Below are 27,823 nucleotides of genomic sequence, written 5' to 3' on the forward strand. Positions count from 1 at the left end.
GTGTCAGGGGTCTTCCCTACGGCCTTAGCCAGGCCCCTACGTTGCTTGCTTGGCCGACCTTGCGTAGATGACTTATGTGGTGTGACATATGACGCCGTGCTCTGAGTCCTTGATGTGCCATAGCCAACAGATAAAGAAGCCCTGCTGGGCAATAACCCAGATTTTGAAGCCAACGGGAATAGGCTTGCCCTTGATAGTTGTTGTCTCGTTGGACTTACCTGTAAAGCGGACCATACACTCATCCACAGCGAGGAAAGACCCGGGAGTGAAGATCTGTAAAGACACTGCTTGTATGTGCTCAGACCACTCATTGGCACCTTGGAAAACTTTCGCTAGAGGCCCAATCTCATCAATCTTGGTGTGATCAAAGGGACGAAGGTGCCGATGTAGGAGCTGAAACTTAGTGTACGGCATAAACTTGTCGAAGGTACTGATGGGCCATGAGGATCAATGAGCGCTTGATTTTCTATCTAAAGGAGTGACGAGAGTCGGTCTCTTATACCTGTGTTCAGTCTGCCGATCTCATAGGCAGCAGGCTGTTGCCTGATGCTAGTTATGGTGTAGCATTCACGCTGACCGTGAAGCTATTCACGATGGTTGTGATCTTTGGCTTCCTTTATCCGGTTTAATTCCGACTTAGATGCCGCCATGAATCAAACTCTCCGCAGAGGGGAACGTGTGAGCAATTAAAATCTGTTCTTTGTAAAACTATGAAGTTAATCATAGTATCAACAGTTGACTGAACTCCTAAAGCAGAAGCAGTACTCTCCTATGGCCGTCAACCAGATGGTTCCTGTTATCTTCGCTGGTGTTAACGGTTACATCGATAACGTCCCCGTCTACAGAATCCTGCGATGGGAAGCTGAGTTTCTGGCGCATCTTAAGGTCAACGAGTTGGAGCTAATGGCTGCTCTGGATACGGGAAGAACGATCAGCAAGGACCTAAATGTCAAATTGCGGGCTGTCATCCGTAGTTTCACCCAAAGCTTCCTAGGTTAACAAATGGAATAATTTTGATGGTCTTCTAGCTGGAGCGGCTGTTCTAAGTAGTCTGGACTCCAATAGGACATGGAGGCCCGTTGCTGCAGGCCAAGAACATCGTGCCGAGCCTAGACCCCAAGCCCATCCAGGTCTGAACCGTGAAGTTTTTGGCTCACAGAATTAAGCACTAACGCATCGTTGTTGCTGGACGACTTCTTTGAGAAATTCCTTCAACGTTCGGTCACGTGCGTAAGCAAGGCAGCAGTTCTGGACCATGTACACATGAGGCAGGATCATCAAGCGGAATATCAGGGCGAGTGGAACAGATGAGTTGGCTCCAGGCTGCATTGTGTTTATCGTACAATGTGGCTAAGACTACAGAAAGAAATAGGGGAAGTATTGTCCCTCGCGAATATGCTACATCATCTCCAAGTAGTCCTTCAACTCCTCCGACTCCTCTAACATAGTGTTGAACGAGAATGGTGCAAACGGCCAACCTCCAAACTCTGCGAACTTAGAGAAAGACTCAACCCACGCCAATCTGAGCGAGTGCAGCATGGCACTGGTACCCTCCATGCACACCAAAATGGCAATCGCTACAAAACTTGTCAGTGCTCAACTTGTCGCAGTGGAATTGAAGGCAGAGCTTAGCTTACTGAGGAAGAACCAGATATAGAAACAGACGACAATCATAATGACGCCGATAACGCCTCCCGTCTTCAGAGCAGGGCCTAGAGTCATGTTCCAAAGCACCACGCTCAGTTGCTGATGGGCTAGCGACAAAGCCCAGAGACGCAGGTACGAAGCAGTATGGGAAACGCAGTTCAAGCAAAACTCTATAGGCACAGGTTAGGATTCAATGTCCCCTCGATTGCAGATAAAGCAGCAGCTTACCAATAGTGTGGATGACTTGGTGAATTATTACCTCGCTAAACTTAAACTCCTCGTGATCTTCGCCAATGTTCTGGGTAATCATTGCAACGCCCTCGCCATCATCGTCAAAGTTGTCGCCGTGTCCATTGATCAAGGCCTCGCTCGCATCGTCGCCGTCCAGGGCGCTAACACGGGAGGTTTCGCCGATGCCGCGGTACCCGGCAGCACGGGCACGGTTGTGATCCCAACGGAGAAAGAAGGGCTTGAGGAAGAGCAGGATCGGGACCTGGACAAAAGCTATTAAGAGCAGAATGACCTGAACATATTCTTGGCCAGCGTACAAGCGCTCGTCAAGGGTTCCAGGCTGCAGGAACATGTAAATCAACATGTTCAGAAGGCTAGGAGGCTGCGCCCCAGTGTCAAGCCAGTCCACGGACCACTTGTAGATGATGCAAAAGACGAGGTAACCGAAGATAGCCTGGAAAAAAATCATTTCAGGAAGGAAGTTACCCCAGATATCAATAGGCTTCTTGAGATGTCTTGCGTTGATGTACGAGAAGCAAAGCGAGTACGTCATGTGAGCCCAGCCGAGGATGATGCTCATCTTCATCTTGTAGCTGTTGCTGAATAGAAGATCGTTCTCTGTTCCATGCCATGCCCAATCTAGACCGAATGGATAGCGGTAGCCGTTGTTGTCTAACGTAGCAGAAACAGGCATTTCTTCTTGCCAGCCCTCCGGCTTCTTGAACGTCCAAGCACTGTCAAATAGGGTCATAGACTTGGAAAAGGCGTCATTGTAGATGAGGCCAGTGAATAAAGAGAAGACGGCCATGGCCAGGGCAACGTATCGGCCGTAGAAGATCATGGCAAACAGTTCGAATGAAACCTTCTTCAGAGGCTTCTCCCAATAGATCATGGCCAACGCAGCAGAGAGCATGATAACAGCGTGTCCAAAGTCGCCAAACATTACAGCAAAGAGGAAAGGGAAGGTAACAATGACCGGAATTGCCGGGTTAACCTCCTGGTAGGTGGCTGTACCATACGCATTGACAATGGTCTGGAAGCCTTCGGTAAATTTGTTGGTTCTTAGATAAGTAGGTGGCTTCTTGTTGGTTCGAATCTCATTGATGATGGACGTAACGGAGAGGCCAGCTCGGTTGGTAACGTCCTGGAGAGTAGTCCTAATGAGAGGCAAATCATTGGTGGGACACCAACACTCAGCGATGAGGGTCCGGAGGGCAGGATCGTAAGAGAACAGATTGAGGGTGGTGTATACAGCCTTCTCCTTTGCAATGAGCACCATCCAGGCAGACAAAGACTGTGCAATCTGGCTAAGCTCTGCCTCAAGAGTAGCTTGGGTGTTGCGAAGGACGCTCTGAACGTCCTCGAGACGATTGTTCACCACGTGAATCTGATCACGTCGGAGATCGCTGTTCTCGTCGACATTGTATACCTCAGCTCCCATATATTCAGCGATCTTCCGGATCTTTGCGACAATCTCTTTGCCATGAGCGAAGATGAGAAAGACATTCCTCTTGACAGCCTCGTTGTTCGTGGGGTCAGTCAGCGGCTCCGGAATCTCCGACTGTTTCATGTACAGGTTGCCACGAAGAGTTCGCCAGAGGATCCGCTCAAAGGTAGCAACCCGATCCCTGGAGATGACGCCAGCGACGAAGTCGATTTTCATGCCGGAATATGACCTCTCGACGTCAGGCGCAGCGCTGTGCTGCTCGAGGTCGGAGAGCAACGGCGCGTCATGGTTGTGTGTAGAGGCTCGAATCTCCTCCACGTTGCCGAGAGCGCGATCAAAGAAGCCACCAGCCTCCCACAGCACCCAGCGCCATTCAGTGAGGTCGCGCTCACGCTTCTTGAGGGTCTCGTAACTGTCGTTTAGTGCGGAGATGCGCTGCTCAAGCTTCTGGCTTCGCCCGGCAAGTTGATCAATTTCCGAGGGAGAGGGCGATGCAAGCCTCTCAGCATCAAGATCAAGTTTTCGAAGTGTGATTCCGGCCTTTCTCATCTGCGAAAAGAAGTAACCTGCGTCCCGCCTCATTAGGCCGAATGCTTTCCGAGGGTTGCAATGACGTACGCAGCTGTCGTTCGACATTGTGAAGGCGTCGGATCTCCTGGGTGAAAGTTCGCTGAAAGGAGCTGACATGCTCATTGAGCTGAAATGACATGAGTATCCTGCATCGAGGACTTGGCGTGGGCATGGAGGCTTACGTCACGGAACTGGCACAATCCTAGCTCGCCTAGGGCAGTGACAACCTCCCGATCGATTTCGTTGGAGACGTACAGTTGCACCATGCTCATGTCCGCCGAGCGGAATGGGGTATCCTGCCGTGGAGCCATGGTGATGCAGCCTCGGGGCGCGAAGACCCCGACTCGAGGTTGTGGTGTAGCTCGTTAACGAGTAAAGGGAAGCCTGTTTCTTTTACGTCCTGGTTGATCGATCAATCAAATCATAATCAAAACCCTTTTAACCAAATGTCGGTTTTGGCCGGGCTTTGTCTGCAGCTCTGCCCGCAGTGCGGGGTTTGACCCTCCTGTCTTTCGCCACTGCAGTGTTCCCACCCCACTTCGTCACCAAATGCGCCTTTCGGCAACTTTGTGTCCCCCCTATCACCCACTCTCGGTAGAGGCTAAAAGGCGTAGCACTGACAGTGTCAAACGCCCCTTGACGTCAATCTTTGTCTTCTCTTTGTCACGCGCTATTGCTAGCAGGTGTCAATGTGCGTGGACACATGGTGAGGGAAACTCAGTGTACCAGTAAGTACATGAACATAGCTGTATGACAACCAGCCTCTCTCATCGCTTGATGAGCTCATGGCGAGGTTCAGCCTGCAGGCCATCGAAGCCATCGACGGCAAAATCAAGGACCAAGGCCATGCTAGAAACCGTGCCATCTTGGCGAAGCTCTTAGCAGTCATTGCCCAGCAACATAGCGCTGTATCAGTCTGTTAAACTGCACAGACTTCCATTGGGGACGGTTAAGTTGGGTAACTCGCTAGGAAGCATGCTATTCTGCCGACATTCCGGCGTAACACGAAACCGTTTACCGGTGGTTAATTCTGCGTTAAGAAACCATCTTACCCTCGCCAGCAACATTTACGGAGCCACCACAACATATTCGAAATACCTTGTCTGCCGACGAGAACCTGAAGAAGCGGCCTATGTTCGTCTACAAGCGGTTGGGATATGCCGCTACAGAGTCTTACCGTCATGCCAAAGCTGCAAGGCGGCCATGAGTACCATGTAGAGTCCAGCCACTCCCAGGGGCGGGCATCTAGGAAGTGGAGCAATATTGAGCAAATAGCGAGGGCAGGCGTGCATTTGCTGGCATTGAATAAGGCCAACAACAGCAAACAAGAGAAGACATAGCTTTCGCCCGAGGACGAAGGCAGGCGCGACTCATCAGCAACGTTGGTAAAAATACGGCAAGTGCCAGGAAGCAGTGGGCCGTGGGACCTTCGGCATCGTGTACGTCTCGCCCAAGAAAAGGAAAATGGAGCGGGCGAGGAACTATACGCGGTCAAGAAGTTCCAGGGGGGAGACAGAAAAGAACTACATTAGACGGTTGATGGCTGAGTTCTGCGTCCCAAGCGCGTTGTTACATCCAAATGTAGTATGCACGCTCGACTTTCTCAAGGGCGACTACTGCGAGGTGATGGAGTTCTGCACCGGTGGCGACTTGCTTCGGTGGGCAAATTGAAGTGGCAGTAGGCGGACTGGTTTCTTCAGACGATGCGCGGTGTTGAGTGCATACACGAGATGGGCGTAGCGCATCTTGACCTTACGCCCGAGAACCTACTACTCGCTGGCAATGGCTTGCTAAAGATCAGCGACTTCGGCAACAGCGAGTGTGTCCGGCTGGCCTGGGATAAAGATGTTCACACGGTTATTCCACCCCTCGATGATCAGCAACATTTCGATCCATGGATCTTGTATAACGTAGTGCGAGGTATACCCCGTATTGCTGACGCGTTGACTGCATCATATCTGGAGGTCTGGTCGCCCTCTTTGATTAAAGCCAATTATTCCTCTCTGAAGATGGAGCATGGAACCACAGATGCTTCAATCATATGGCACACTCCACTTTGTCATCTTCTGACAATAGCGGCTGTCACACGCGTAAAAACTTTGTTGTGCTGCTCTATCTTACGTTCTCCACTTTCTATCCTCATGCAGCCTGCTTCATACCGCTAAGCCAATGAGCCTGTAGGTATCGAAGGAATCTTGTGGCTACTACTGGGTGATGAATACGTGCTTTTTTTGAGTGCTCCTTGGTCTGTTCCCCCCTTCTCCCGTCTGCTCACCATAGTTAAAATACGGGAGTTCAAGTATCGGCTCCCCGGGAAATCTTCTGCCCCTTAGCCTTCGCGCAAACTTCAAACGCCTTGGAATCATCCATCATCTACCGTGGCGGCTTGGAACCGACCTGAAGTCAAGATCCGACTATTATTCGCGATTGGTTCTTGCTCGTGCAGAACACAATCGCGAAGTATGGTATCACGCTAGCTGATATCTACAACTTTGATGAGGCCGGCTTTATGATGGGTATGATTGCAAGCGAAATGGTCGTTACAGGTGCAGACAGGCGTGAAAGACCGAAATCAGTCCAGCCTGGAAATCGGGAATGGGCCACAGTCATCCAAGCGATCAATGCCGAAGGGTGGGCGATCCAGCCGCTCATCGTGGTTGCAGGCCAACATCACCTCGCCAGCTGGTACCGGGAAAGCAGCCTCCCGGGCGATTGGGCTATCGCCACGACTCACAATGGCTGGACCGATAACGAGACGGATCCATTGTTCAATGTGCGGCAAGACTGATCATAACGCAAGAACATATCAGGATGTTCTTGAGACGTTTAGGGAATGGTATAGCGATTAGTTTTAATTGATCAGATAACGTACATGATAAGCATGCGACGCATCCAAGTATGCGACGCACTTTTCCCTCCTACACCTAACCTTCCACTTAATCAATTGATTCCATAACCACCAACCATGTCAGACCCAAATACAGAGGCTAGAACCCTTCTTGCCCTTCAGGCCATTCAAAATGACCCAAAGCTAAGCGTCCGACGCGCTGCAAAGATCTATAAGGTCTCCGAGCCAAGGCTACGTCGTCGCAGACAAGGCATTCAATCGCGATGCGATTGGATCCCAAAGTCACGCCGACTATCTGATCTAGAGGAACAGATCCTAATTCAGTTTATTCTCGACCTAGATTCGCGAGGATTTCCCCCGCGACTGCGTTTTGTTGAAGAAATGGCCAACCGACTGCTCGCCGACCGCGACGCGCCACCCGTCGGCAAGCGCTGGGCTCATAACTTCGTTACGCGACACCAAGAGCTTAAGACGCGTTTTTTTCGTAAATACGACTACCAGAGAGCCAAGTGCGAAGATCCAACCATTATTCGCAATTGGTTTAGGCTCGTGGCGAATACAATCGCGAAGTATGGCATCCGATCAGATGATATCTGGAACTTTGATGAGACCGGCTTTATGATGGGCATAATTCAGAGCGGAATGGTCGTCACAGGCACAGATAGGCGTGGAAAGCCAAAATCAGTGCAGCCTGGAAACCGGGAATGGATTACGGTCATTCAGGCGATCAATGCGGAAGGCTGGGCGATCCAGCCGTTTATCATCGGTGCGGGCCAATATCACCTCGCCAATTGGTACCAAGAAAGCAACCTCCCGGGCGATTGGGCTATTGCAACGAGCCAAAATGGTTGGACCGATAACGACATCGGTCTCGAGTGGCTAAAGCACTTTGACCGGTGTACAAGCAACCGATCAGTTGGTTCCTATCGTCTTTTGATCCTCGACGGCCACGAAAGTCACCACTCCGTCGACTTTGAGAGATATTGTGAGGAAAAGAAGATTATTACGCTTTGTATGCCGCCTCATTCGTCTCATCTACTTCAGCCTCTTGACGTCGGGTACTTTAACCTGCTTAAGCAGGCTTATGGTCGAGAAATAGAGCATTTGATCAGATGCTCTATAACCCATATTTCTAAGACCGAGTTCTTTCCAGCCTTCTACGCCGCGCATCAGGCTACTATGACAGAAAGAAACATCAGGTCAGCCTTTAGAGGAGCTGGGCTTGTCCCTCTTGACCCAGAAAGTATAGTCTCAAAGCTTGATGTGCAGCTACGGACTCCAACGCCTGCCGAGGAGGTAGTCAGCCCTACGACCCCTTGGGTCTCAAAGACCCCAAAGACCGTGCTTGAGGCCGGATCTCAGTCTGAATACCTCGAAAGACGAATCAGGAGGCATCATAGTAGCTCTCCAGAGTCAATTATTGCAGCTATGAAGTCTCTTGAGAAAGGGACAAAGGCAGTTATGCATAAGGTTGCCTTACTGGTTGCTGAAAACCAAGACCTTCGGCAGGCAAATGAGATACTAAGCCGGCGCCGGAGGGTCAAAAGGACTAGACTACAGAAAGGAGGGGTAATGACGGTAGAGGAAGGACGGCAAGCAATTGATCAGATGGATGTTGATGCGCAGGTAGTTGCGGAATCGTCAAGAGGTGGTGGTCGGGGAAGGTCGGTCGGACCGGGTGTTCGGCGATGTGGTGTATGCGGCAAGCCCGGGCATAATGCAAGAACGTGTCAGGTAGTGATTGAGACGTCTGGGGAAGAGTATAGTGAGTAGCGTTAATTGATCAATTGATTTGTTGCGTTTTTATCATAGTTTAAATCCTTTAGGGTAGTAAAAAGTGCGTCGCATACTTGGATGCGTCGCATGCTTATCATGTACGTTAGTTTGTTATGGTTTTATTTAAGATTCTATATCAATGGTTGAGATTTTTGACCGACTCACTTTTGGAGTACGTTACTCAATAAGGTAAGGTATACTAGGAAGAGGGTGTAGATGGAGATCCTCTGCCCGGGGGTAACCGTCTCCGTACTGTTGCTGAATATAGTGCTGTGCCTCGTTTTTAATGTAATGCTGTATTAGGGTGCAGTTGCAACTCGTGTGCTGCAATAGTTGCATCTTGAGGTGAAGGATCTCTTCATTCAGATCATCCACGCAGCTGGACAGAGTTCTATGGCGTTGCTCTATATCCTGTCCATCGGACTCGAGCCTCGCAAGATCCTCCCTCTTTCTTATGCGAAATTTGTTGGCAGCGATGCGGTTTCTCTCTTGCACTCGCTTATGTCCCGCGTCATGTTTGCGATTACGAGTGCCGCTGTTAACGCTGATCTCATTCGCGTGGGTATGAATCCCCTTCGTCCTCGGATCATCGTTATTGTCTCGTCTGGAATTGCGTCCAGCGGATTTAGGAGCTGCGCGCTCACTAAGCTGCGTCTTGCGTTTTCGGCCAGGCTTTTTGGGTGGCTCCTGTGACGACTGGAACGAAGGAGTGAAGGTCGAAGGTGGTTCGTCAGCGGCCGTTACCAGGCGCTCGGATGATAGAGCATGGTTCTTGAAATTGGAGTATTCATCGACCCGACGGTCTCCCGAACTAAGGTCCCCGTAGAATACGAATTGGTCGTGGGGAAGGCGGGCTTGCCTGTATGAGGCAGTGAAGTCAACTTCATCCTGGAAAGCGCCCAGGAAGGGTAACGGGTCAATCAACTCCCAGAGCTCCCATCGCGGGTGGGACGGAACGGCCGCGCCGTCTACAGTGAACTCGTCTCCAATAGCCTCGTTCGGGGTGTAGCCGTCGAGCATTGTCACCCCTTCCATATATGGAAAGGAGTTCGTGTGAGTATCTACTTGAGAATGTCAGGTCATAGTGCTCAGGCATGGTTGCAGAATAAACCTACCGTAGCTCATTTATCTCCTGAGGGTTGGAACACTGGCACGAGTTAAACGCTGCTTCCTTACCATTCGTGAAGGATCGAAAGCAGCGTTTAACTCGTCCCCGTACCCCTTGAAGAACTCGGCCATCTTAGATTCGGGTTCTACGATCCATATCTTCAATTCCTTCTCAAGGTTCCGAAATTACCGACACGCACCAACTGGCGATTTTGTATTCGCTGGAGAGGTGAAGGTGCCGATCCAAGGATACGGCGAAGTTGACATCTGCATTGACGGACCACAAGGCTCGTGCATCATGATACTTTCTGATGTCGCACTTTGCCAAAACTTCGCATGCAATATCGTGTCCCTCCGGCGGCTGCGTCGGAAGGGATATTGGTGGGACAATAAGGGTGCTAATAACTGCATCCGCAGGAGGGATGACTCCATGGTATGTCGGTTGATTGATCAGTTCGATCAATTCGTCATTGAGCATATTCCTCTCGATATTACGAAAGCAGTATTCGCAGCACGACGGATTCAATTCAACTCATGGACCGAACGGGCGCCTAGCATGGCATCCGAGCAACGCTGGCATCTCCGACTTGGTCACCCAGGGCCAGAAGCTATGAGGCACCTCGCTCATCACTCTCGGGGGGTGCGAGTAAAAGGTCCGACCACAATCCAATGCGATGCCTGCGGCTGTTCCAAGGCGAAGAGACAGATCCGCCGGCTGCCACGAGAAGGACCAACCAAACCTGGTCAACGCCTCGCAGTTGATTTCCTGGATCTTGAACTCGATGGCGAAGGATACTGGTGTGCGATGTTGGTTACTGACCGTTACTCCGGCTATGTGTTCGACTTCTACCTAAAGAGGCGGGATACCGATGCCTTGATCAGTGCTTTCGAGGATCTTATCGGACTGCTGAAGAACCAGTTTCAGATCCAGCCTCAGGCGATCGAATGCGACAACGAGATTACCGACAACCACAGGCTCACAGCCTTTCTCACAAGAAGACATTATATTCGGTGCGAGCCCTCGGCACCACACACACAGGCTCAGAATGGCGGCGCCGAGCGCTCAGGGGGTGTGATCAAGGAGAAAGCCTGTGCGATGAGAGCAGGAGCTAAGTTACCTACCTTCCTTTGGGTTGAGATTTACAGGGCTGCTGTTTATCTACACAATCGAACCCCAAAATACCTCTTGCACTGGCAATCCCCTTATGAAGTTTTTCATACTTACCTGGTCTGCAGAGACGGCATAGTGGTTAAAGACCGCAAGCCGAGCCAAGTCCATCTCCGTGCATACGGCTGCAAGGCGTTTGCCATGTCTGCGGAATCACTAGCAAAGAAGAACCGGCTTCAGAAGCTCAACCCGAAGGCATGGATCGGGTATCTCGTTGGATATCAATCCACGAATATCTACCGGGTATGGAACCCGCTGACCAACAAGGTCGTTGCCGTTAGGGATGTGGTTTTCAACGAGGACGAATTCTTTACTGGCGATATCCAACATATGAAAGACGACCTGCGGCATGTTACGGAGGAAGAACTTACTGTGCTGCTGAGGGACTTCCAAGTCCCAGATTCAGCTGATCCCTCGTTAAGCGTACCTACGCAAGATGAGGATGAAGAACTCAGTGGTCCAATGGCGCTCCCAGATAATGTGGTTGATGAACCGACCGGTGATGCACAGGATGCTCAAACTGAAGTATGTACGGTAGAGCCTGATCACATCTACACGACTGCACGGTTCGAGCCGCTCCTGACTCCGGAGTACACACCACCACCTGCGGCAGCGCTCACGGGTGCTGCTATTAGAGAGTTTACGGAGCGCCAGGAAAGTGTTGCTTGCTGTCGCTCTGAGGTTAGCGCTACGAAATGCTGTAGCGGCTGCAAGGAAAGTGCGATTGGCCATCGCTGCCTTCAGCAGAACGACAGCCACTCTGAAGTCAACACCATGAGTAGTGCCTGCAAGGAAAGTGCGACCTGTCGCTCTTGTCGCTGCCTTCAGCAGAGTGATCACCACTCTGAGGTCAGCACTACGATAGGCCATGGTGACTGCAAGGAAAGTGCGACCTCTGGTTGCTGCCTTCAGCAGAGTGGCAGGCAATGCAGCTGCCGGCGAGTTAAGTCTGGTATTCCAGGCGGGTCATACCTCTCGCTAGCTCCGGCCGGACAAGATATCCGGGCCATCCGCAATCGCCAAGGCAATTGGGAGGCTGCGTTCAACGCTGGCCGACAAGCTGCTACGATTGGCATGATGAATGGCAAGCCTATGACCAAGGGTCATTTCTACAAGATGGTGAACAAGCCGAGGGGACGCCCCTCCACTTACCAATTTATCAAGCGTTTATCCAATGGGCAGCGCATCTTCGTGCCTCGCCAAGACGGAAAGATTCATCGGCGTGACCTGCCTCCGCCACCCAAGACTCACAAGGACCTTGAATCTCATCTGTTGAGGCTAGCGTTCCTAGAGGCAGAGAAACAACATCTACAGAGTCATCAAGATATGAGCACATGGGCCGAGACTGATAAGAAGGCAGCCACAGGGCACCAGCTACTAGATTGCATGTGGGTTTACGTGTACAAATTCGATAAACACGGCTGGCTTGTTAAATGCAAGGCTCGTCTTGTGGTCCGGGGTGACCAGCAGGCCAAGTCGGTATACGAGAGCACATATGCATCCACATTAGCTGGAAGGTCATTCCGGACCCTAATGGCGATTGCCGCACGGTTTGATCTTGAGCTTATCCAATACGACGCTGTTAACGCCTTCGTCAACGCCAAGCTACCATACGATATATTCATGAGGATGCCACCGGGTTATCGGAAACGTGGCAGGATCCTGCATCTACTCAAAGCCATGTACGGTCTACGGGAATCACCCTTGCTGTGGCAGAAAGAACTCACAGGTACACTCGAGCGCCTGGGTTTCTCACCGGTACCGCACGAACCATGTTGTTTTACGAAGAACGGGATCTTGATCTTTTTCTACGTGGATGATATGGTTGTGGCATATCGGAAAGAGAACCAGGCTGCTGTGGATGATCTGATAGGTCAGCTGCAGGAGGTGTATAACCTGACCGGCGGGCATGAGCTGCAGTGGTTCCTTGGCATCGAGATCATCCGTGATCGCAAGCGGAGATTGATCTGGTTATCCCAATCCGACTACATTGACAAGCTGGCTAACCTCGTTCTTACGAAGGATGCAAATTATCCGAAGACGCCGATGAAATTGATGGAACTTCTTCCTTTCGATAGCCGAGCATCTCGTCGATCAATCAATCTCTACCAGCGCCGAATCGGGTCGATCCTATATTGTGCAGTAATTACTCGACCGGATGTCGCATTTGCTGCCTCGCGACTAGCACGGTTTAACGCCAATCCTAGCGACGAGCACCTAAGCGCTGCTGAACATCTAATTCGATATCTACTTGGTACCAAGACCTGGGCCTTGCAGCTAGGAGGAGAAGACTCGATGGAGACCTGGAGCGATGCATCATACGCGGACAATACGATCGACCGGAAAAGTTCTCAAGCATACGTCATGAAGCTGTTTGGAGGAGTAATCGGTTGGCGAGCGAACAAGCAAGACACAGTGACTACCTCTACAACAGAGGCGGAGTTATTGTCCCTTGCGCAAGCCACCAAGGAGGCTATGTTCGTATCGCGGCTGATCAAGGAGATTGGTGTGGAGCTTGATTCATCACGATTGAACATCTGGTGCGATAACCAGCAGACGATTCGGCTCGTCAACGCAGATATCGCGATGCTGCAGACGAAGCTCGATATCCACAATCATTGGCTGAGACAAGCTGTTTCCCGAAAGACGATCAAGGTCGCATATACACCCACCGGCGACATGCTGGCTGATGGTTTGACGAAAGCACTGCCGACTGAGGCATTCAGGAAGTTCAGGTCACAGGTTGGGCTGGTCGATATCAAAGATCGGATTGAGGCAAGGAAGATCAAGGTCTTGACAGAAGATGATTTTGATGCTGCGGAGGATGCCCTCTCTGGCGGAGAATCAGATCTGATTTCCGGAAAGATGGATGACCTGTGTATCAATTGAGCTGGCAGTCAACGGCCTGGGCAGTTGCCTGAGGGGGTGTGTTGGAGAAGTGGCATGCATGATGGTGTTACACAGGCAGCCACCTCAAGGGAAGATGTCACCCCATGATACCTTAATTGTCAGAACGGCGTTACAGATCTGTTGCAGGATCAGCAGGTCTAGTATCTTGGTCTTGCCCCCTCAGATACAAAGACAACGAGGGAGAACGAAGAACAAGGAGCACGAACACAACGAATCTCATCAATACACTCAAGATCATCCCAATATCATCTTTAATCATCAGTTACCTAGTGAGGGCGCGCTGTCTGACAATTTGGTCGAACGTGCTCTCGTTCGACCTGTTCGACCATTTTAAGGTTAAGGTTTCACTGGGAGCGATGGAGCGCGAGGAGCGTTGCTCCCTCGTTCCCATCGCTCCTGTCGCTCCATCGCTCCTTCCCTGATTCGCCCGTGAGGCTGACTCATCAGCCTTACCGTTTGGTTCTCAACAGGTCCAAGGGTTTTGCCACCCTTCGCCGCTTGGTCCCTTGGACGCCTTAGCTTGGGTCGTGACACTTTGTACCTCAGGTAGGGGGTTGCTTTGGATAGCAAAAAGACGTCGGATTCGTAAAAAAAAAGTGACTTCTGCTGGCACCAACCTTACGTAGCTCAGCTCGTAGCTTCATTTCCACGGTTAGCAGGGGCTACTTGCATATTCTTGTACGGTATGTAAGCAGACATGATGACCTTTGCGAGTTAAGCTCATAGTAGAGGCAAGCGGGGAAACTCTAGCCAAGGACTATATAAGCACTATTCCGAGAGTCAAAAGGGGGAATCATAGGCAGCTAACAGAGGCATCTAGATCTCAGAGGCCGAAATTAACGAGGTCATTAAGGAAACACGACATAGACTTGACGCAAGCTCCAAGCCCGTGATGCACCTAGATAATATCATAGATATTGCTAACTATAACATGGGGCAGTATCGCATATCATGGTGCATCCGTGGAGACAACACGCCAGAATACGCCGACTATCTGGGATACCTGGATTTCTAGCAACTGTTCCCTGACTTTCCGCGCGGCAGAAGCCTTGCGGAATTCTACCGATATGTTTTGGACAGTGATTTATCGGATCTGCCCGGGTATCCGTATACAGCGGCTGGAATTGGTAAATAGGCGGACAATCCAAGAGGATGTCTAGGTGACGGTGTTTTATGGTATTGGGTTTTGATGCCGTCATGTATTGATAACTGTGTCTTTTGCTGTTGTGGCTGATGGGCTCTTTTTGGAGACGTCATTGATATCAAAGAAAAAAAAAGAAAAAAAAAAAAAAAATAAGAAAACATGCCGCTGATCTACGGAGAGAGGGAGGAGGCCTTCTCCAGATTGCAGCAAACTATACTGCGGAAAATTGATGATCAGACTACGCTCGCCTGGAGTAGAGGCTTTGTTGGGCTGGGCCGATACGACCAGCCTTTCGGCGAACCCCTTCCGCCCCTCGCTCACTCACCCTCTGCGTTCCAGCACTGCGGCGACGTCGTACCCTGCAAAGTTCAGGAGACTTGAACAAAGCTAGAGATTCGTCATGACGGCGTGATCATCACCTCACCCCTCCTGTGGGATACCCACATCCACCGTGGAGAGGTCTTCAACTTCTGGTCCATGCTAAATACCGTGCTCTTACTCGCTCCCTTGAAATGCCAGAGGCGCGACTTTTTCAACTGTGTTACCCTTATCTTGAAGAGCGATTTCATCTACAATGTTTTCGACCATAAGATACCTTGTTTAGATGATCTTCGTCTTAACCGGGTTTCAACTGACTGGTACCTCTTCTCTAGGGTGTCATGGCGGCATGGGTCACTTAGATCTGTACTTCGAGACACCAGTGCAGCGCTAAAGTGATGTTAGCAATATTGCCACCCGGGGGGGGGGGGTAATTTGCACTCTCCTAGAAGGCTATACGATCAAAGGAATTTATTATTTCACAGCAGTGTATCAAGATATGCCATTAATCCCCATCCTTCCTGGTAAGCCTTATGGGATGGGCCTCCCACTTATCGTCAGCCTTGAAGAACCTTCCCTACTCAGTTTTGTTCTCATCTTACGGTACAGACACACAACCAATGTCATCACCCTTAATGAGGAATGCCAAGACTTCGAAATTCAGCCACGAGTCGGGTTTCAGCAGGACTTGAGCAGTATGAGGAATCGAGTTGTTCTTCTTCTGGATGGTTATAAACTTGAGTAAGTTTCATCGATTTTCGAGGCCGAGGCCGAAACCCTTTCGCGGTGAGCGAGCACTGTCCCCTTCAGACTCAGACTGCTGAGTGGGAACTGAACTCTGATTGAGTTGCCACGAACTTGCGTTAGTCACTTTGGCGTCTACATTCAGAAACTATTGCGTATCCGCCAAACCGAGGCCAACTCACAACGCAGGGCAAAGAAATGGGAGCAGAAGAGCATCCAGATGTAGCTGCCAGTTGTGGTACAAGATGGAGAACTGATAAGTTGTTTGCTTGGAGATTTCAATACGGTTGATGTTGGTTTCAAATCTTGCTACTTGAAACGAAGAACTTTCAGAGGGAACAGTTTTCTATGATTACCTCGAAAGCTGATTTAGGTGAAAAGCGTCGGATTAGCTTGCAGACTAATAGAGGCATTATTAAACATTAAGCTTTGGTATGGCAGTTAACTAAGAACTCCTTCTGGCAAGGACAGAAATGCCTTCAATCTGACTGGAAAACGCAACATCGTGGGAAGAACCTCCAGATAGTCTAACACCCTGATTGTCCTCACTAGATGCAGTGTTCAGTAGTGAAACACTTCTAATGATGATTTGTCCCGTTCTTATAGCTAATTTAGAGTAAATCATCCTATAAGCTGCTGGAAACGCTATATCCTGGTGACGGGAAAGCTCCTTAATGACTAGGAGACACTCATTCGCCACGGGTAGAAACTCTCCTATCTCATATAGCAGCTGGCAGGCTATTACCACTGACTTGGACAAGCTTGGAGTAACACCAAGGTTGAAAATAACGGCTGTGGCTGCTGCCAAACACGCCTGCGTAAGCCAGAACTCGTGACGGAGCCCGAAGGTGGCCCGATATACCCAAAGGTTAGAGATAATCGAGGCTCCGTGAGAGGCTCGCTTGGACACTATCGATTTGTGGGTGTCATTCTGGAGAGGAAAACAAGAGAGGCAGTCCAAGACTTTTAAGAGCACCATATCATATGTAGTCCTTATCAATGTGTCAGTAATGATAGCAAACTAGTCGCTTCATATACTCGTGGAGTCCGAACTTACTCAAGGAAAAGAAACGAAGGGGGAAGCTGCCATTCGTATGGAATCGATGTGAAGCACGTGCACCCCATCTCAGAAGCCTGTCGTAGAACGCCCTCGTCTCGTTGTAGCTTAAAGCCGGTGTTCCGGAGTATGTTGGCGCGAACACCCCGGAAAGCTCATGTATCATCTCGGCAAGTTGGCACTCGAGTGAGATGACTTCTCGAAAAAACGACTGACGCGGTGCATACTGGCGGGGATAGGGGAACCAGAAATACTCGGGCGCGCCAGGCTTGGCGAATATAGATGCATAGGCATCCTCGAAGGTCTTGGGCATCTTGGGCTTAGCGATTCTCATCGGACGCGAGGAGGTCAAGGAGAGCTTACTGGTTAAATTAGCCAGTTAGCATCGGCGTGTTTCAGGGAAGAATTTGAAGAATTTGGTACCTACGCCTCCAAGCAGAAAAAGCCCCAGACGATGCAAGATAGAACCTGCCCCTCCTCCATAAGGTGGGAAGTTGAAGTTTGGCTAGAAGTTGCATAGTTCACGGCTGGCATGGCTAGATCGCTGAGTCCTAAAGCATTATGAAAGCAATAAAACTGTTCTAGCAGAACTTCGGCCTTGGCTTTTACCCCATAGTTGATTTCATAAATCCAGAGAACCAGTAAGCCCTGGAGCAGAGATATTGACGGACGCTGTCGCTCATCCTCAAGCATTCGTACGGCCTCATCAGCGAACATACCACCCCTGGAGCGTAACTCCTCACATTTGCGTGATGATTGTCCTTGCGACATGAAAAGCTGCACAGTTAGCACAAATGAATCATGATTGTCCCAACTCTTGCGAGATTAAACGTACATGAGAAATGGCAATGATAGAATTGACGAGAAATTTCGAGCAAAACTTTCTTCCTTCTTTTGGCCCGGCGTTGAGGTCTTGGAGAAACCCAGTTCGAGGAATGACGTGGCTAAGCGTATTGTCCCAGGCAAAGAAAAGGTTTAGCAAATGTGTTAAGTAGCCGTCATCAGTAGACAGAGTAGTCCACTGGGAGAGAGGCAAGACGTGTTTTGCTTCTAAGCCGTCCTTGCTTGTCCAAGGGTTCGCTCTAGTGCCCGTCAATCTTCACGATGGAAAGAAAGAGAGATACCAAGAGTACTTACGGCGAAAAGTTGTCGACGCTTAAGGGAATGGGAATCTTGAAAGGCAAAGTAGGTAAGTTCTGAGGATCTCACATGATTCACCATAGTTAGCCATCCAAACTCGGAAAATCAGGATTCGACCTGAGACAAGGGCTATCGCAACCAACCAGATCGTGGTGGAGCAGGAGGTAGCAGCAGGCTAGCATCTGAGAATGTCTTGACAAGGTCATCAACTGACTGCTCCTGTCGAATCCTTTGCAGGAGCTCGGCGGACTCGTTTTCCGAGCCACCGCGCAGCTGATCGAGAATCGTCTTTAGGGAGCTTTCGGCTAGGGAAACGGCTCGAAGCTGGTGGGTCAGCGTGTCGTTATCGGCCTTGGTCTCCTTGATGGCGAAGCGGCATTCCCTCAAGAAGCGAACACACTGTGAACAAGCCGGGCGTCGGTTATCGCACTGCTGCAGTTAGTTACCCTGTTCTTGGGCGGCGAGCTTGGGAAAAGTTGGACTTTGATTTTGCGCTTTCGGCAGGCTGGACAGCGTCGTCAGCAAGTAAACCCTAGATTCGAGCTACTATCGGGACTAACCTTCGCATGCCATAGGAACCATTGGGCGTTTGCGCTTCCCAAGGCCAAGCGTTGCCGGCGGCGGGTTCTGGTCTGGAGACTTTGGGAGGAGCTTCCGCATTTCACGCGCACGCAAGGGCGTCCTCTGAGACGGTGAGGGGAGAATAACCAAGTTAGTAGAATAGTAAGGCAAAGCCTATATGTCGTTGAGCAATGATTAGTGTGATGTATAACTTGAGTTGCTGTGTAACGTTGAGGGTCGAGTTGCCAAATGTAAAGTGTGATGTAAGCATTATTACCTCATAGTGGCGTCAGGGCGACGAGCTTTATCGAGGGGTATCCGTAAACAGGCTGATAAAGATCGGATGTACGGAGCTGACTCCGCCGAGCCATGATTGGCACTCCTCGTGGAACAGCGAATAAACCGCCCAGTCACCTAAGAACGGCCACAAAGCGCGAAATAAAATAATTTAACAGAAACTTGCATATCCCCTCGATTGTGTTAAGGCTCCAGTCGGGTCACTGCAGGGATAACTAACCAATGAATTCGCGAAGGTTGATAGGTACATCATTTCCACCAATATTAGCCTGTGATTGAAGTCCTTACGATCTTCAAGCTACAAAATAAGACCCCTCGTTACTTTTATTCACTTACTAATTGCCATGCGTATATAAGTTTCCTCACGTAGAGTTGAGGTACGTGGGGTTAGTGGGGCGTTATACCTAATGGAGCCTTAACACAATCGAGGAGATAATCTTCAAATACCCTACCGCAGCTATGGAGCTGTTGATGCAAGTGCATCCCATCCGTCTATCTCAACCCCGCCGATCCATACCTTCCGAATCCTTCTCGTAGCTGTGATATCTTGCAACGGATCCCCTTCGACCAATACCATGTCTGCTCTCCGCCCGAGCGAGATCTCGCCGCGGTCTTCCAGCCCAAACACCATCGTCGGAACAACCGTAGCTGCCCTGAGTGCGTCGAGGCTCGACAGCCCTGCGCGTACGAGCAACTCCATCTCCTTGTGAAGGCTCTCCCCGATTGGTATAGGCACATGGGATATCTGGTTCGCCTCCGTTCCGGCACAGATGCGCACGCCAGCGTCATACAGCCTTTTCACGTTGGCGAGCGCGTAGTCGAAGCTGACATCTTCCACATCGTCCCTTGCCTCTCGGAGCAGCAAGGGAACCATAGCCCGTGCCATACAAAGTGTAGGGATGCACGCTATGTTACGCGCGGCGAGGCCCTCGGCTATCTCGGTTTCTATGAGGCCGTCTATAGGCACGAGAGTGATGACATCAAATCCCGCCTGAAGAGCCCGAGAGTATCCAACCTTTTGAAACGAGTGTGCGACGGCCAACTTGCCATGCCCGTGTGCTGCATGAACAAGAGCGATGAGCGTTGGGCCGTCTATCCCAGGTAGGTCGACGAGCACCTTGATGTAGTCAGACTTGGCCGGACCGTGTATAAGAGAGGTAATCCACGTCTCAGCCGCTGCTGGGACCCGGACAACTTCAGTCTCACGCCGCGGATGAATTTGCGCTCCATCGGTGGCCTGCGCAGTGGCGATGGGGCCCGATGCTAGGTAGGTAGGTAGTCCGACCTCAGCATGAGACTCAGCTCGCATAGCCTGGATCTCAGCCTTGGTGCTGCTCATGTCGAAGACTGTGCCGATACCGTAAGAGGCAAAGATGGGGAGATCCTTATTCGTTGCTGCAGTATCAACATTCGCGTCAATGAAGGCTGGGAGGAGCGTGCAGCCTCTCCCGTCAATCACAGTGTCGACGCTGACGAGATCCCTGGCTCCCGCCTCGATGCTGATAATGTCGCCAGGGCTGGCACGGAAAGTGACATTAGCCGCAGTGTCAACCTTGCGGCCGTTGAAGATGGGGACGTTGAAGATAGTGTGAATGGTCATCGTTGGTATTGCGACCAACTTGCTGCAGGTTCCAGTTCAGCAAAGTGAGGAGAAAGGAGTGTGTATGGCAAGTGTTCATTTATCAGACAATATTCGTTTTCAGTGTGGCTAACAAACCGACCGACCTAGACCGGCCCCTTCGGTCTGTCGGTTTGGGTTGGTCAAGGCTCCCGGTCGGTCGGTCTTGGTGCGCTGCCAGTCGGTCTAGGTCGGTCTGATAGTCCCATACCGAGGTTCAACCGGTGCAATTGAAATGATTCCCTGAATGGTTACTGGATACAATGAAACCCTTTCTGCTATTCTACGGAGGCACTACTAACGAACTTAGACTACCAGCCCTCTCATTAGCCACTGTTTTTGAAGCTGATCGGCCTCGACTACCTCAGGTGCTAGCCGGTTGCGCTCATCCGTGATCATTTTCTTGGTCTGGCTAAACACCCTTTCGCATTCAGAACTCATGCCAGGAATCGAGAATAGATCTAGCGCCATTCGATACAAAACTGGATATTCCAATTGATGTCGATTCCACCATTCAAGAGGGTCTGCAACGTCGAGATCATGGGCGTAAATTGGCCGTGTCTGAAATATGTCAAGCTCGCTAACTGCCTTGACCTTCTTTCGCTGCGTATTCAAGGAGCGGATTGATCTTTTCCCAAATGAACTGTAGTCGTTAACGTCAGCTTCAATCTCATCGACTTCGCCTTCCAAAAGCCCCGCTTGAGCTTGAGCTTCAACTTCAGCCCGTCGGGCGTATTCGCCGAACAGGCTACCCACAGCGGACTGCATGTCGTTGTACCATTGCGGTCTATCCATCGCGGTTTTCCAGTGCCGCTCAAAGTAGTCATACCCATATGATGGGTGAAGGGCTAGCGCTGCTCGGTAGACAGGTGTACGGTCCGATTTGACGTAATAGTCTTCAAGCTTCGCCCATCCGCAGTCGATTCCCGACTTAAAATGGGAGGGCTCCTCGAACTGAGTTTCCTCCGCGGCCTGCTTGAATTTGACAAACAGGTAGTCCATTGTCTTGAGGGTCTCCCACACTGCACCATGCCCGCCCTCTACGCCCGGTTTACTGGCGTTGCCCTCCATAGTCTTCGTAAGGATGTAAAACGGCTTTAGGAAGTCGTGGAAGCGCTCTAGTTCAGCCCAGTCCGCAGCGTTGAGGAAATCCTTCGTTAAGTCACGGTGGACCGGATCATTTTTCGGTCTTCGCCAACGGGATTGATGGAGCTCGATAGCGCTGCGCAGCTCGAGTGCTAGGATAAGTCAATCTGGAGTCAGCAAATGTCCAACACCGGTGACGGGCAGAATGTCATACAACGTTTGATCATACTGTAAATTGAATTCCAGCTTGTCTTGCCATCAACAACGATCTCCAATGTAAATATGGTATCGTCCCCTGCGAGCTCGGTCTGGAAACGCCGAAGCGCCTGTCGTCTCTGGTCCGTCCGGCGGATGTAGGTGGCGAGGTTGTGGAGTCTGCCGATGGCCCCTTTCTTGGCCCAAATGTCAAAACTGAATTCATCCGTAGCCCCACGAAGCTCCGTCTCGAATTTGCTAACGTTTGAGCCGAAGATGACGGCCCGGACAACCAGGTTGATAATGTGGCCGATGCAACGTAAGCGGCGTCGGCCAACGTCCATTAGGAACCATCTCGCGAGCGCCTCCAGGCAGGTATCGTTGCTCTCAGCGTTATCAAGCATGAAGTAGCCAAGCTTGGAGCCCATTTCGTATTGGTCGATTACCCCCTTCACATAAGGGGCAATATTCTCACCGGAGTGTGGACCGACTAGGCGCGGCAGCCCAAGAAGGACATCACGCTTTTCGCCGTTGCTGTCAACGAAGTGGCCGACGATTCCGACGTAGTTGCACCCGTTAGAAGCAGTCCATAGGTCGAAGCTTAGGTGAACTGAGCTCGTCGCGTTCTTGACGAGATTGGCAATGATTTGCCGTCGGGATTCAAAGGTTTGGCGGATCCATGAACAAACTGTGGTGTGATGTTCCGGAAGTAGCTGACTTGCAAGCTCCCCACCATTCGCTATCAGCCACCGAAGGCGCTCGCTGGATGCCTGTCGGAAGGTGACATCTTCGACTATGATCCAGTCCACGAAGCGAGCTTTCCATGTTCCTTCGTCAAAATGTGAAGCAAGCTGCAAGCCGAGGCTGGCCTGCCGCGACAAAAGACGGGATAACGAGGAGCCAGACGTCGCCGCCAACGTAAACGGAGTCGCCAAGCTGGGATCACTCTCCCCTGCCTCCGTGATTTGGTGCTGACGGAGCAGGTGCCTCGCGGCATGAGACGTCCCCGATGAGACGTATAGAGCTGTCGAATAGCTCTTCTTCACATGACAGATCCTGCAAAGCCAGTAACGTACCCCGTGGTGCTCCAAATTGGCGCCATGTCGGTATATCCACGACTCTTTGATCTTGGTGCCGATGACCCGCCTGTGACGGGGCCTCTTTTTGGCGCCCATAAGTCGTTTGCCACCGTGCCAGATATTCTCCCAATCGATTTCAAATTCGCATGGTGATGCATCTGTCTCGTCAGTTGTAGCCTCGCGTGAGGCGGGCGTGCCTTCAAAACCGTCATCAGCCGGGATGGGAGGTGGGCGAGATGGAAGAGACTGCGGTGTTGACGACATGTGGCTCGTAGTTCTGCTAGAAGACATGATAATGCAGCACGAATTGACAATAGCTCAGACAGATCGGCACGACACGAAAATTCACTGAGGCAAACGCGTCGTGTCATGCAACTTAAAGTGAAGGTAAGCTGGAGCTGACCAATGGCAGCCCTAGAAACCACCCCAACCCAGACCAACCCAGACCACCCAATCCGACCGGCAGCTCTGGTCTGTCGGTCTGATGAGATTTGCCGGTCGGTCGGTCTGCGGTTTGAAGATGGTCTGTCAGACGGTCTGTCAGACGGTCGGTCTGTTAGCCACACTGTGATGGACTACAGCACGTTCACGGAGTGGACCTTGTTCCCCTCCCCAGACCTTGCTCCTGCGACGTGTATGAACACTACCGTCACGTAAGTCCCTACATCCGTCCTTGTATCTGGGTGGCTGGGTACGATGTACTGAAAGGCCATGATGCTAACTCGAATCTGCAAAGAACCCTCGGAATGAAAGACTATAAAATGGAAGACGAGTAAGTCTCTCAGAGTTCCCTCAAGTCCCGACCAACCGATGAAGGTCTCCATGTTTGGCGGCAAGCAGTCCACAGCTCTCGACACATACGCAGGAATGACGGCGGAGCAGCAACGGAGATTCTTGTTTAAATATTTCGATTCATCGACTCATTGGATGGCTGTGCCTTGCCCTGACGTGTAGACACCTATTGCAAGTTTCATCACTCGTGAGAATCCGGGTGCCGTCAGTGCACAAGCACAGATTCCTCCCACCATCAACCTGCGACGAAATATTTCACCTTTTCAGGCAGCTAGCACCTTGAGACAATCGCGGCCGCCTCGATCGAAACATCGGCCTTTGCTGCGACTGCCTGAGGTACCAAACGAGGCGAAGAGGATTTTGGAGAACCCATAGAAAGAAGTATCTGAAGAAGGGGGTGACACCTGAAATATGGAAAAGCGTGGTAAAGTCTTGGTATGTCGCATTTATTTTCCAATGTCCGGAGTGCTGGTGCAAGGAGAGATACGCTCGTCGAGGCTCCAAAGGAAAAGACTAGATGCAATGGCCGAGAGGTAGTGAGACGCCAGAATTGCCCATCGCATCCAATGTAGGTACAATGCTTTGGGTCTCACGTTATCATCTATTCCAGACCCATCTTCTGGTCTTGACTGACAATGTTGAAAGAGTAGGGCAAGAAAAAAAAACGGTGGCGAGAAGATCACTCTAGGGCCGGAAATGCTGGATATGAACCTCGTGTTTCATGATGCTACTCACTATATTATGGCTTGTGAATATTACGCTCCCCGAATACTGTTTTCAACATCCCAATGTCCTCGGAGAATGCCTGGCTGACTTGACCTCGATCGCCTGATTTCTCCGCCGACTTGCTGCAATCCATCGTCTCTGGCTTCCATCTTCGCTTGTTCGGCACCAACTGAGCCAACGGACGTCGAGGTGGCTCCAGCAGCAAGGCTCTTTCAAAGTCAATCATCATGACTCCATTGATCTCCGCATTGAACAGCATGTTTGCCCTTCGTACATCCTTGTGGATTACTCCCTGTTGATGCATTGCGCGCAACGACCGCATCGCCTTCCCTTCCAGCTGTTCCTCCGCACCACCCACAATCCCGGTCGGATCAAGGTCATCTCCTCCCCACGACAGAAAGGTCATGTGTATCACATAGACTCGGTGGTCATAGTAATAAATCCTGTTCATCGATCGGAGGTCGATTGCCCCGAGGAACACGGGCACATGTCTACCTTGGATGGGCTGCAGACGTTCGTAAACCGCCGCCTCATGCTCAAGGTCTTTGGCAAATGCCCGAACCGTGCCCTTGCTGACGAAGGTATAGCCATACGCAAGCAAGGTCACTTTGAACAGTACGCCGCGCGCACCACCGTGCCCCAACGGCGTGATCCCGTCGTCTAATGACCGTTCTAGCTGCTCCCAGAGAAGCTCAAGGAATTCAGCGTGATCGATTGGATGACGGGCACAGGCGCGGCTCGGGCCACGGCAGTGGCTGCGGTGATTGTTGGGCTGCCTGCTGTGAAGTGACATGTTCGGGCATCTTGGGTCGAGGACGCCGCCCTTGACGAGCCCTAAAAGGCACTTTTGGGTGCAGTACGGCCTGTCTTGTTCGTTGTCGTTGCTTGCTCCTCTTCCTCTTCCTCCTCCTCCTCCGCCCCGCGGCCGTTGCGCCAGAATTCGCTGACTGCGTCGAGTTCCCTGACCTCCCTGGCCTTCTGACCCTCCTCGACGTGCCCGCCGCTCTGTCGGGCTCGGCGTGTCTGGCAAATCCCGTGCTGACTCGTCATCAGATGATTCTCCTGGATCCCTTTGTGCATGTTCCTTCACGGGCTCATCCCCCACACGTCGCCGTCTCTTTCCTCGGAGAAGGTAAGGAGATCGGTCGACACCCTCGTAAGCTTCCGGTTGGTAACCGGGTGAACTCTTCGGCGCATGTCGTTCGTCCTCCGGAATCGATCGTAGGGTCGTCTCGAAATCTTCTATCCACGTCTTCAATTTTTCAGTAGCTTGGCGGCGCTCATCTTGCCCACGCAACCGTCGTTCACCCCGGCGGACCAAGAGCCATGAGACTAAAGGCCAGATACTGACCCACTGCCGTGCACAAGTGAAAATGGTTAGGATGGGCTGACACCTCGGCATCCGGCTCTGCTAGGTGGTAGAGAAGCGTCTCAGGCTCCCGCCAGTCGATCTTGAGGAACACTATCGCCTCGCCCGTGGTCAAAAGACCATACTCGAGTCCGCCCTCGATCATGTAGTGGTAAGTCTGCGTGATGGCGGCTGCAGTCAGCCTCTCCGCATGATACTGGAAACGCGCATCCGGGTCCACGGACGTCGGGATCGTCTTCCGGTTGACCACGTCCTTGTAAATATTCATCGGGCGTAGACCGAGACGAAGGTGCGGCGCGGTCAGTTTGTGAGGCGGCTTGTACTCGGAAATGTAGATCATCGTACGTCTCGTCGAGCCCGCGTTGTCGGATCGGTAGATGCAGATCTGATCGGGTCGTAGCTGGTTGAGATTGAGTCTGTGGTCTGGCGTAGAGGGTGGCGTCGATGGAGTGTCGCGGTCGACGACCTCCTCGGCCATGTCGCTGATGGCATGCGGATGGTTCTCGAAAATGATGCCGTTTCCTAGATGAAATGCAATTCTGACCTCTTCCACCTCTTTGAGCTGGTCAATGATAGTTTTGACTGGATCCTCGACGCTGTTGTGCAGGAAGTACTCGAGCGTCTTCTCGTCTGCTATCTTGCGCTTCGAGATCCTGTTTCCTAAGCCGGTGAGGAAGGATCGGTTCTCAAAAACGCGACTATCGGTAGGGAAGGTGTCGTAGAGGGTGCCGAATGTGATCCTCTGTTGTTGAAGAAAGTCGGGCCATTGTCGAAGATTTGTGGGACACCATTTGTTTCGCGGATTCGTGATAGGACCCTTTGAGGTCAATTTCGGGTTCAGTTCAATGGTAAAACTGGAGAATACAAGGGAATGGCAGGCAGCGATGTATTCGTCGAGTGTCGTAGGCTGAGTTTGTTGCTCTGACGCTTCGGCGCGTTGCTCTGACGCTTCGGCGCGTTGCTCTGACGCTTCGGCGCGTTGTTGTTCCCTTTCAGCGCGTTGTCGCTCCTCCTGTCGTTCTCTCTCTGCCTCCTCGGCGCGTTGTCGCTCCTTCTGTCGTTCTTTCTCTGCCTCCTCGGCGCGTTGTCGCTCCTTCTGTCGTTCTTTCTCTGCCTCCTCGGCGCGTTGTCGCTCCTTCTGTCGTTCTTTCTCTGCTGCATCGGCGCGTTGTTCCGCCTCTTGCAGGAGTCTCGTCAGCTCTTCTACACTCCTTGATCCATCCATGATGCGTAGGCTTGATGTCGTGGTGAGAATCGATTCAGAAGGACACTTGCATCGCATCCCACATGTTTTGAAGTTAGAGTGGAGCCGCCTTACGTTGCGAGGGGTTACTTGAGTTCGACCCACCCTTTGTGCCTGGACAACCAGGCACCAGCGAGCACGGGGTAGGGCCGAACTCAAGGCCCCTGCGAGTACGGAGTATATAAAGCCCTAATTTTCCGGATCAGATGTATTTAAGCCGGATTATCGGTGTCCCGCCCGTCTCTCGTGTGGCATGCCGTGTTTCTGAGGTTTGAGTCGGACTTTAAGGGAGCCATCGATTCTTGGGCGAAGCCTCGGGGATATGTATTCACGACGGGAAAGACTTCGAAGACACCAAACGGCCGAATCAAAGGAGTATTCGCATGCGATCGAAACAAACTGCCACCGAGGGCACCTGTCGGACGAACTTGCCGTATTTGTAGGCCGACGGAGTGGCTGCAAGTTCTCAGTGTTGACCGGCCATTGGACAGATTGAACACTAATGGGCGCCCGGCTTTATCTGCTCCGCGATGCGATATGGTGGATGGACGGAAGCCCTGTCTCTCTGGCGGGAGTGATCTAGGCTCGGATTAAGCGACGACCGTAATCGAAAACGTCCGCCCGCCGTACTGGTTCTCGATGCTCACGTTGGGCCTACCACTCGTCGGCAGATATCCCTCAAGTTGAAAGGTGTCACTTACATTGGACCATTGGTCGTGACGCTCTGATGCCCGCTGCAGTTACCATGAA

The 27,823-nt window shown here is 51.4% G+C and overlaps 8 protein-coding genes across 8 annotated transcripts; 4 read left to right on the top strand and 4 right to left on the bottom strand.

Annotated features, from left to right (window-relative positions):
- Nucleotides 1–648: 648 nt before the first annotated feature.
- Nucleotides 649–999, top strand: MRS44_018610 (uncharacterized protein; the record flags this gene model as incomplete). Its single annotated transcript, XM_065616082.1, has 2 exons — nt 649–678; nt 727–999. The coding sequence occupies 2 exons, from the start codon at nt 649–651 to the stop codon at nt 997–999; spliced, it is 303 nt and encodes a 100-aa protein (XP_065472154.1).
- A 399-nt stretch (nt 1,000–1,398) lies between these two features.
- On the bottom strand, nt 1,399–4,206 carry MRS44_018611 (uncharacterized protein; the record flags this gene model as incomplete). The annotated part of the gene is made up of 5 exons (XM_065616083.1): nt 1,399–1,577; nt 1,638–1,817; nt 1,876–3,891; nt 3,944–4,022; nt 4,078–4,206. 5 exons carry the CDS (start codon nt 4,204–4,206, stop codon nt 1,399–1,401), a joined length of 2,583 nt encoding a protein of 860 aa, XP_065472155.1.
- A 1,419-nt stretch (nt 4,207–5,625) lies between these two features.
- MRS44_018612 (uncharacterized protein) lies at nt 5,626–6,683 on the top strand (the record flags this gene model as incomplete). The annotated part of the gene is made up of 2 exons (XM_065616084.1): nt 5,626–5,815; nt 6,304–6,683. 2 exons carry the CDS (start codon nt 5,626–5,628, stop codon nt 6,681–6,683), a joined length of 570 nt encoding a protein of 189 aa, XP_065472156.1.
- A 177-nt stretch (nt 6,684–6,860) lies between these two features.
- MRS44_018613 (uncharacterized protein) lies at nt 6,861–8,516 on the top strand (the record flags this gene model as incomplete). The annotated part of the gene is made up of 1 exon (XM_065616085.1): nt 6,861–8,516. One exon carries the CDS (start codon nt 6,861–6,863, stop codon nt 8,514–8,516), a length of 1,656 nt encoding a protein of 551 aa, XP_065472157.1.
- Nucleotides 8,517–8,696: 180 nt separating this feature from the next.
- Nucleotides 8,697–9,539, bottom strand: MRS44_018614 (uncharacterized protein; the record flags this gene model as incomplete). The annotated part of the gene is made up of 1 exon (XM_065616086.1): nt 8,697–9,539. The coding sequence occupies one exon, from the start codon at nt 9,537–9,539 to the stop codon at nt 8,697–8,699; it is 843 nt and encodes a 280-aa protein (XP_065472158.1).
- Nucleotides 9,540–9,924: 385 nt separating this feature from the next.
- MRS44_018615 (uncharacterized protein) lies at nt 9,925–13,683 on the top strand (the record flags this gene model as incomplete). The annotated part of the gene is made up of 1 exon (XM_065616087.1): nt 9,925–13,683. The coding sequence occupies one exon, from the start codon at nt 9,925–9,927 to the stop codon at nt 13,681–13,683; it is 3,759 nt and encodes a 1,252-aa protein (XP_065472159.1).
- A 3,193-nt stretch (nt 13,684–16,876) lies between these two features.
- MRS44_018616 (uncharacterized protein) lies at nt 16,877–23,234 on the bottom strand (the record flags this gene model as incomplete). Its single annotated transcript, XM_065616088.1, has 12 exons — nt 16,877–16,902; nt 16,968–17,329; nt 17,395–17,744; nt 17,803–18,049; nt 18,105–18,171; nt 18,251–18,506; nt 18,554–18,612; nt 18,668–18,842; nt 19,483–20,587; nt 20,687–20,769; nt 20,947–21,821; nt 21,884–23,234. The coding sequence occupies 12 exons, from the start codon at nt 23,232–23,234 to the stop codon at nt 16,877–16,879; spliced, it is 4,956 nt and encodes a 1,651-aa protein (XP_065472160.1).
- Nucleotides 23,235–24,474: 1,240 nt separating this feature from the next.
- On the bottom strand, nt 24,475–27,055 carry MRS44_018617 (uncharacterized protein; the record flags this gene model as incomplete). Its single annotated transcript, XM_065616089.1, has 2 exons — nt 24,475–25,815; nt 25,856–27,055. The coding sequence occupies 2 exons, from the start codon at nt 27,053–27,055 to the stop codon at nt 24,475–24,477; spliced, it is 2,541 nt and encodes an 846-aa protein (XP_065472161.1).
- Between the last annotated feature and the right edge of the window lie 768 nt (nt 27,056–27,823).

The sequence above is a fragment of the Fusarium solani genome, assembly GCF_023522795.1.
Source record: "Fusarium solani strain SB1 chromosome Unknown bctg00000016, whole genome shotgun sequence".
NCBI classification, from domain to species: Eukaryota; Fungi; Ascomycota; class Sordariomycetes; order Hypocreales; family Nectriaceae; genus Fusarium; species Fusarium solani.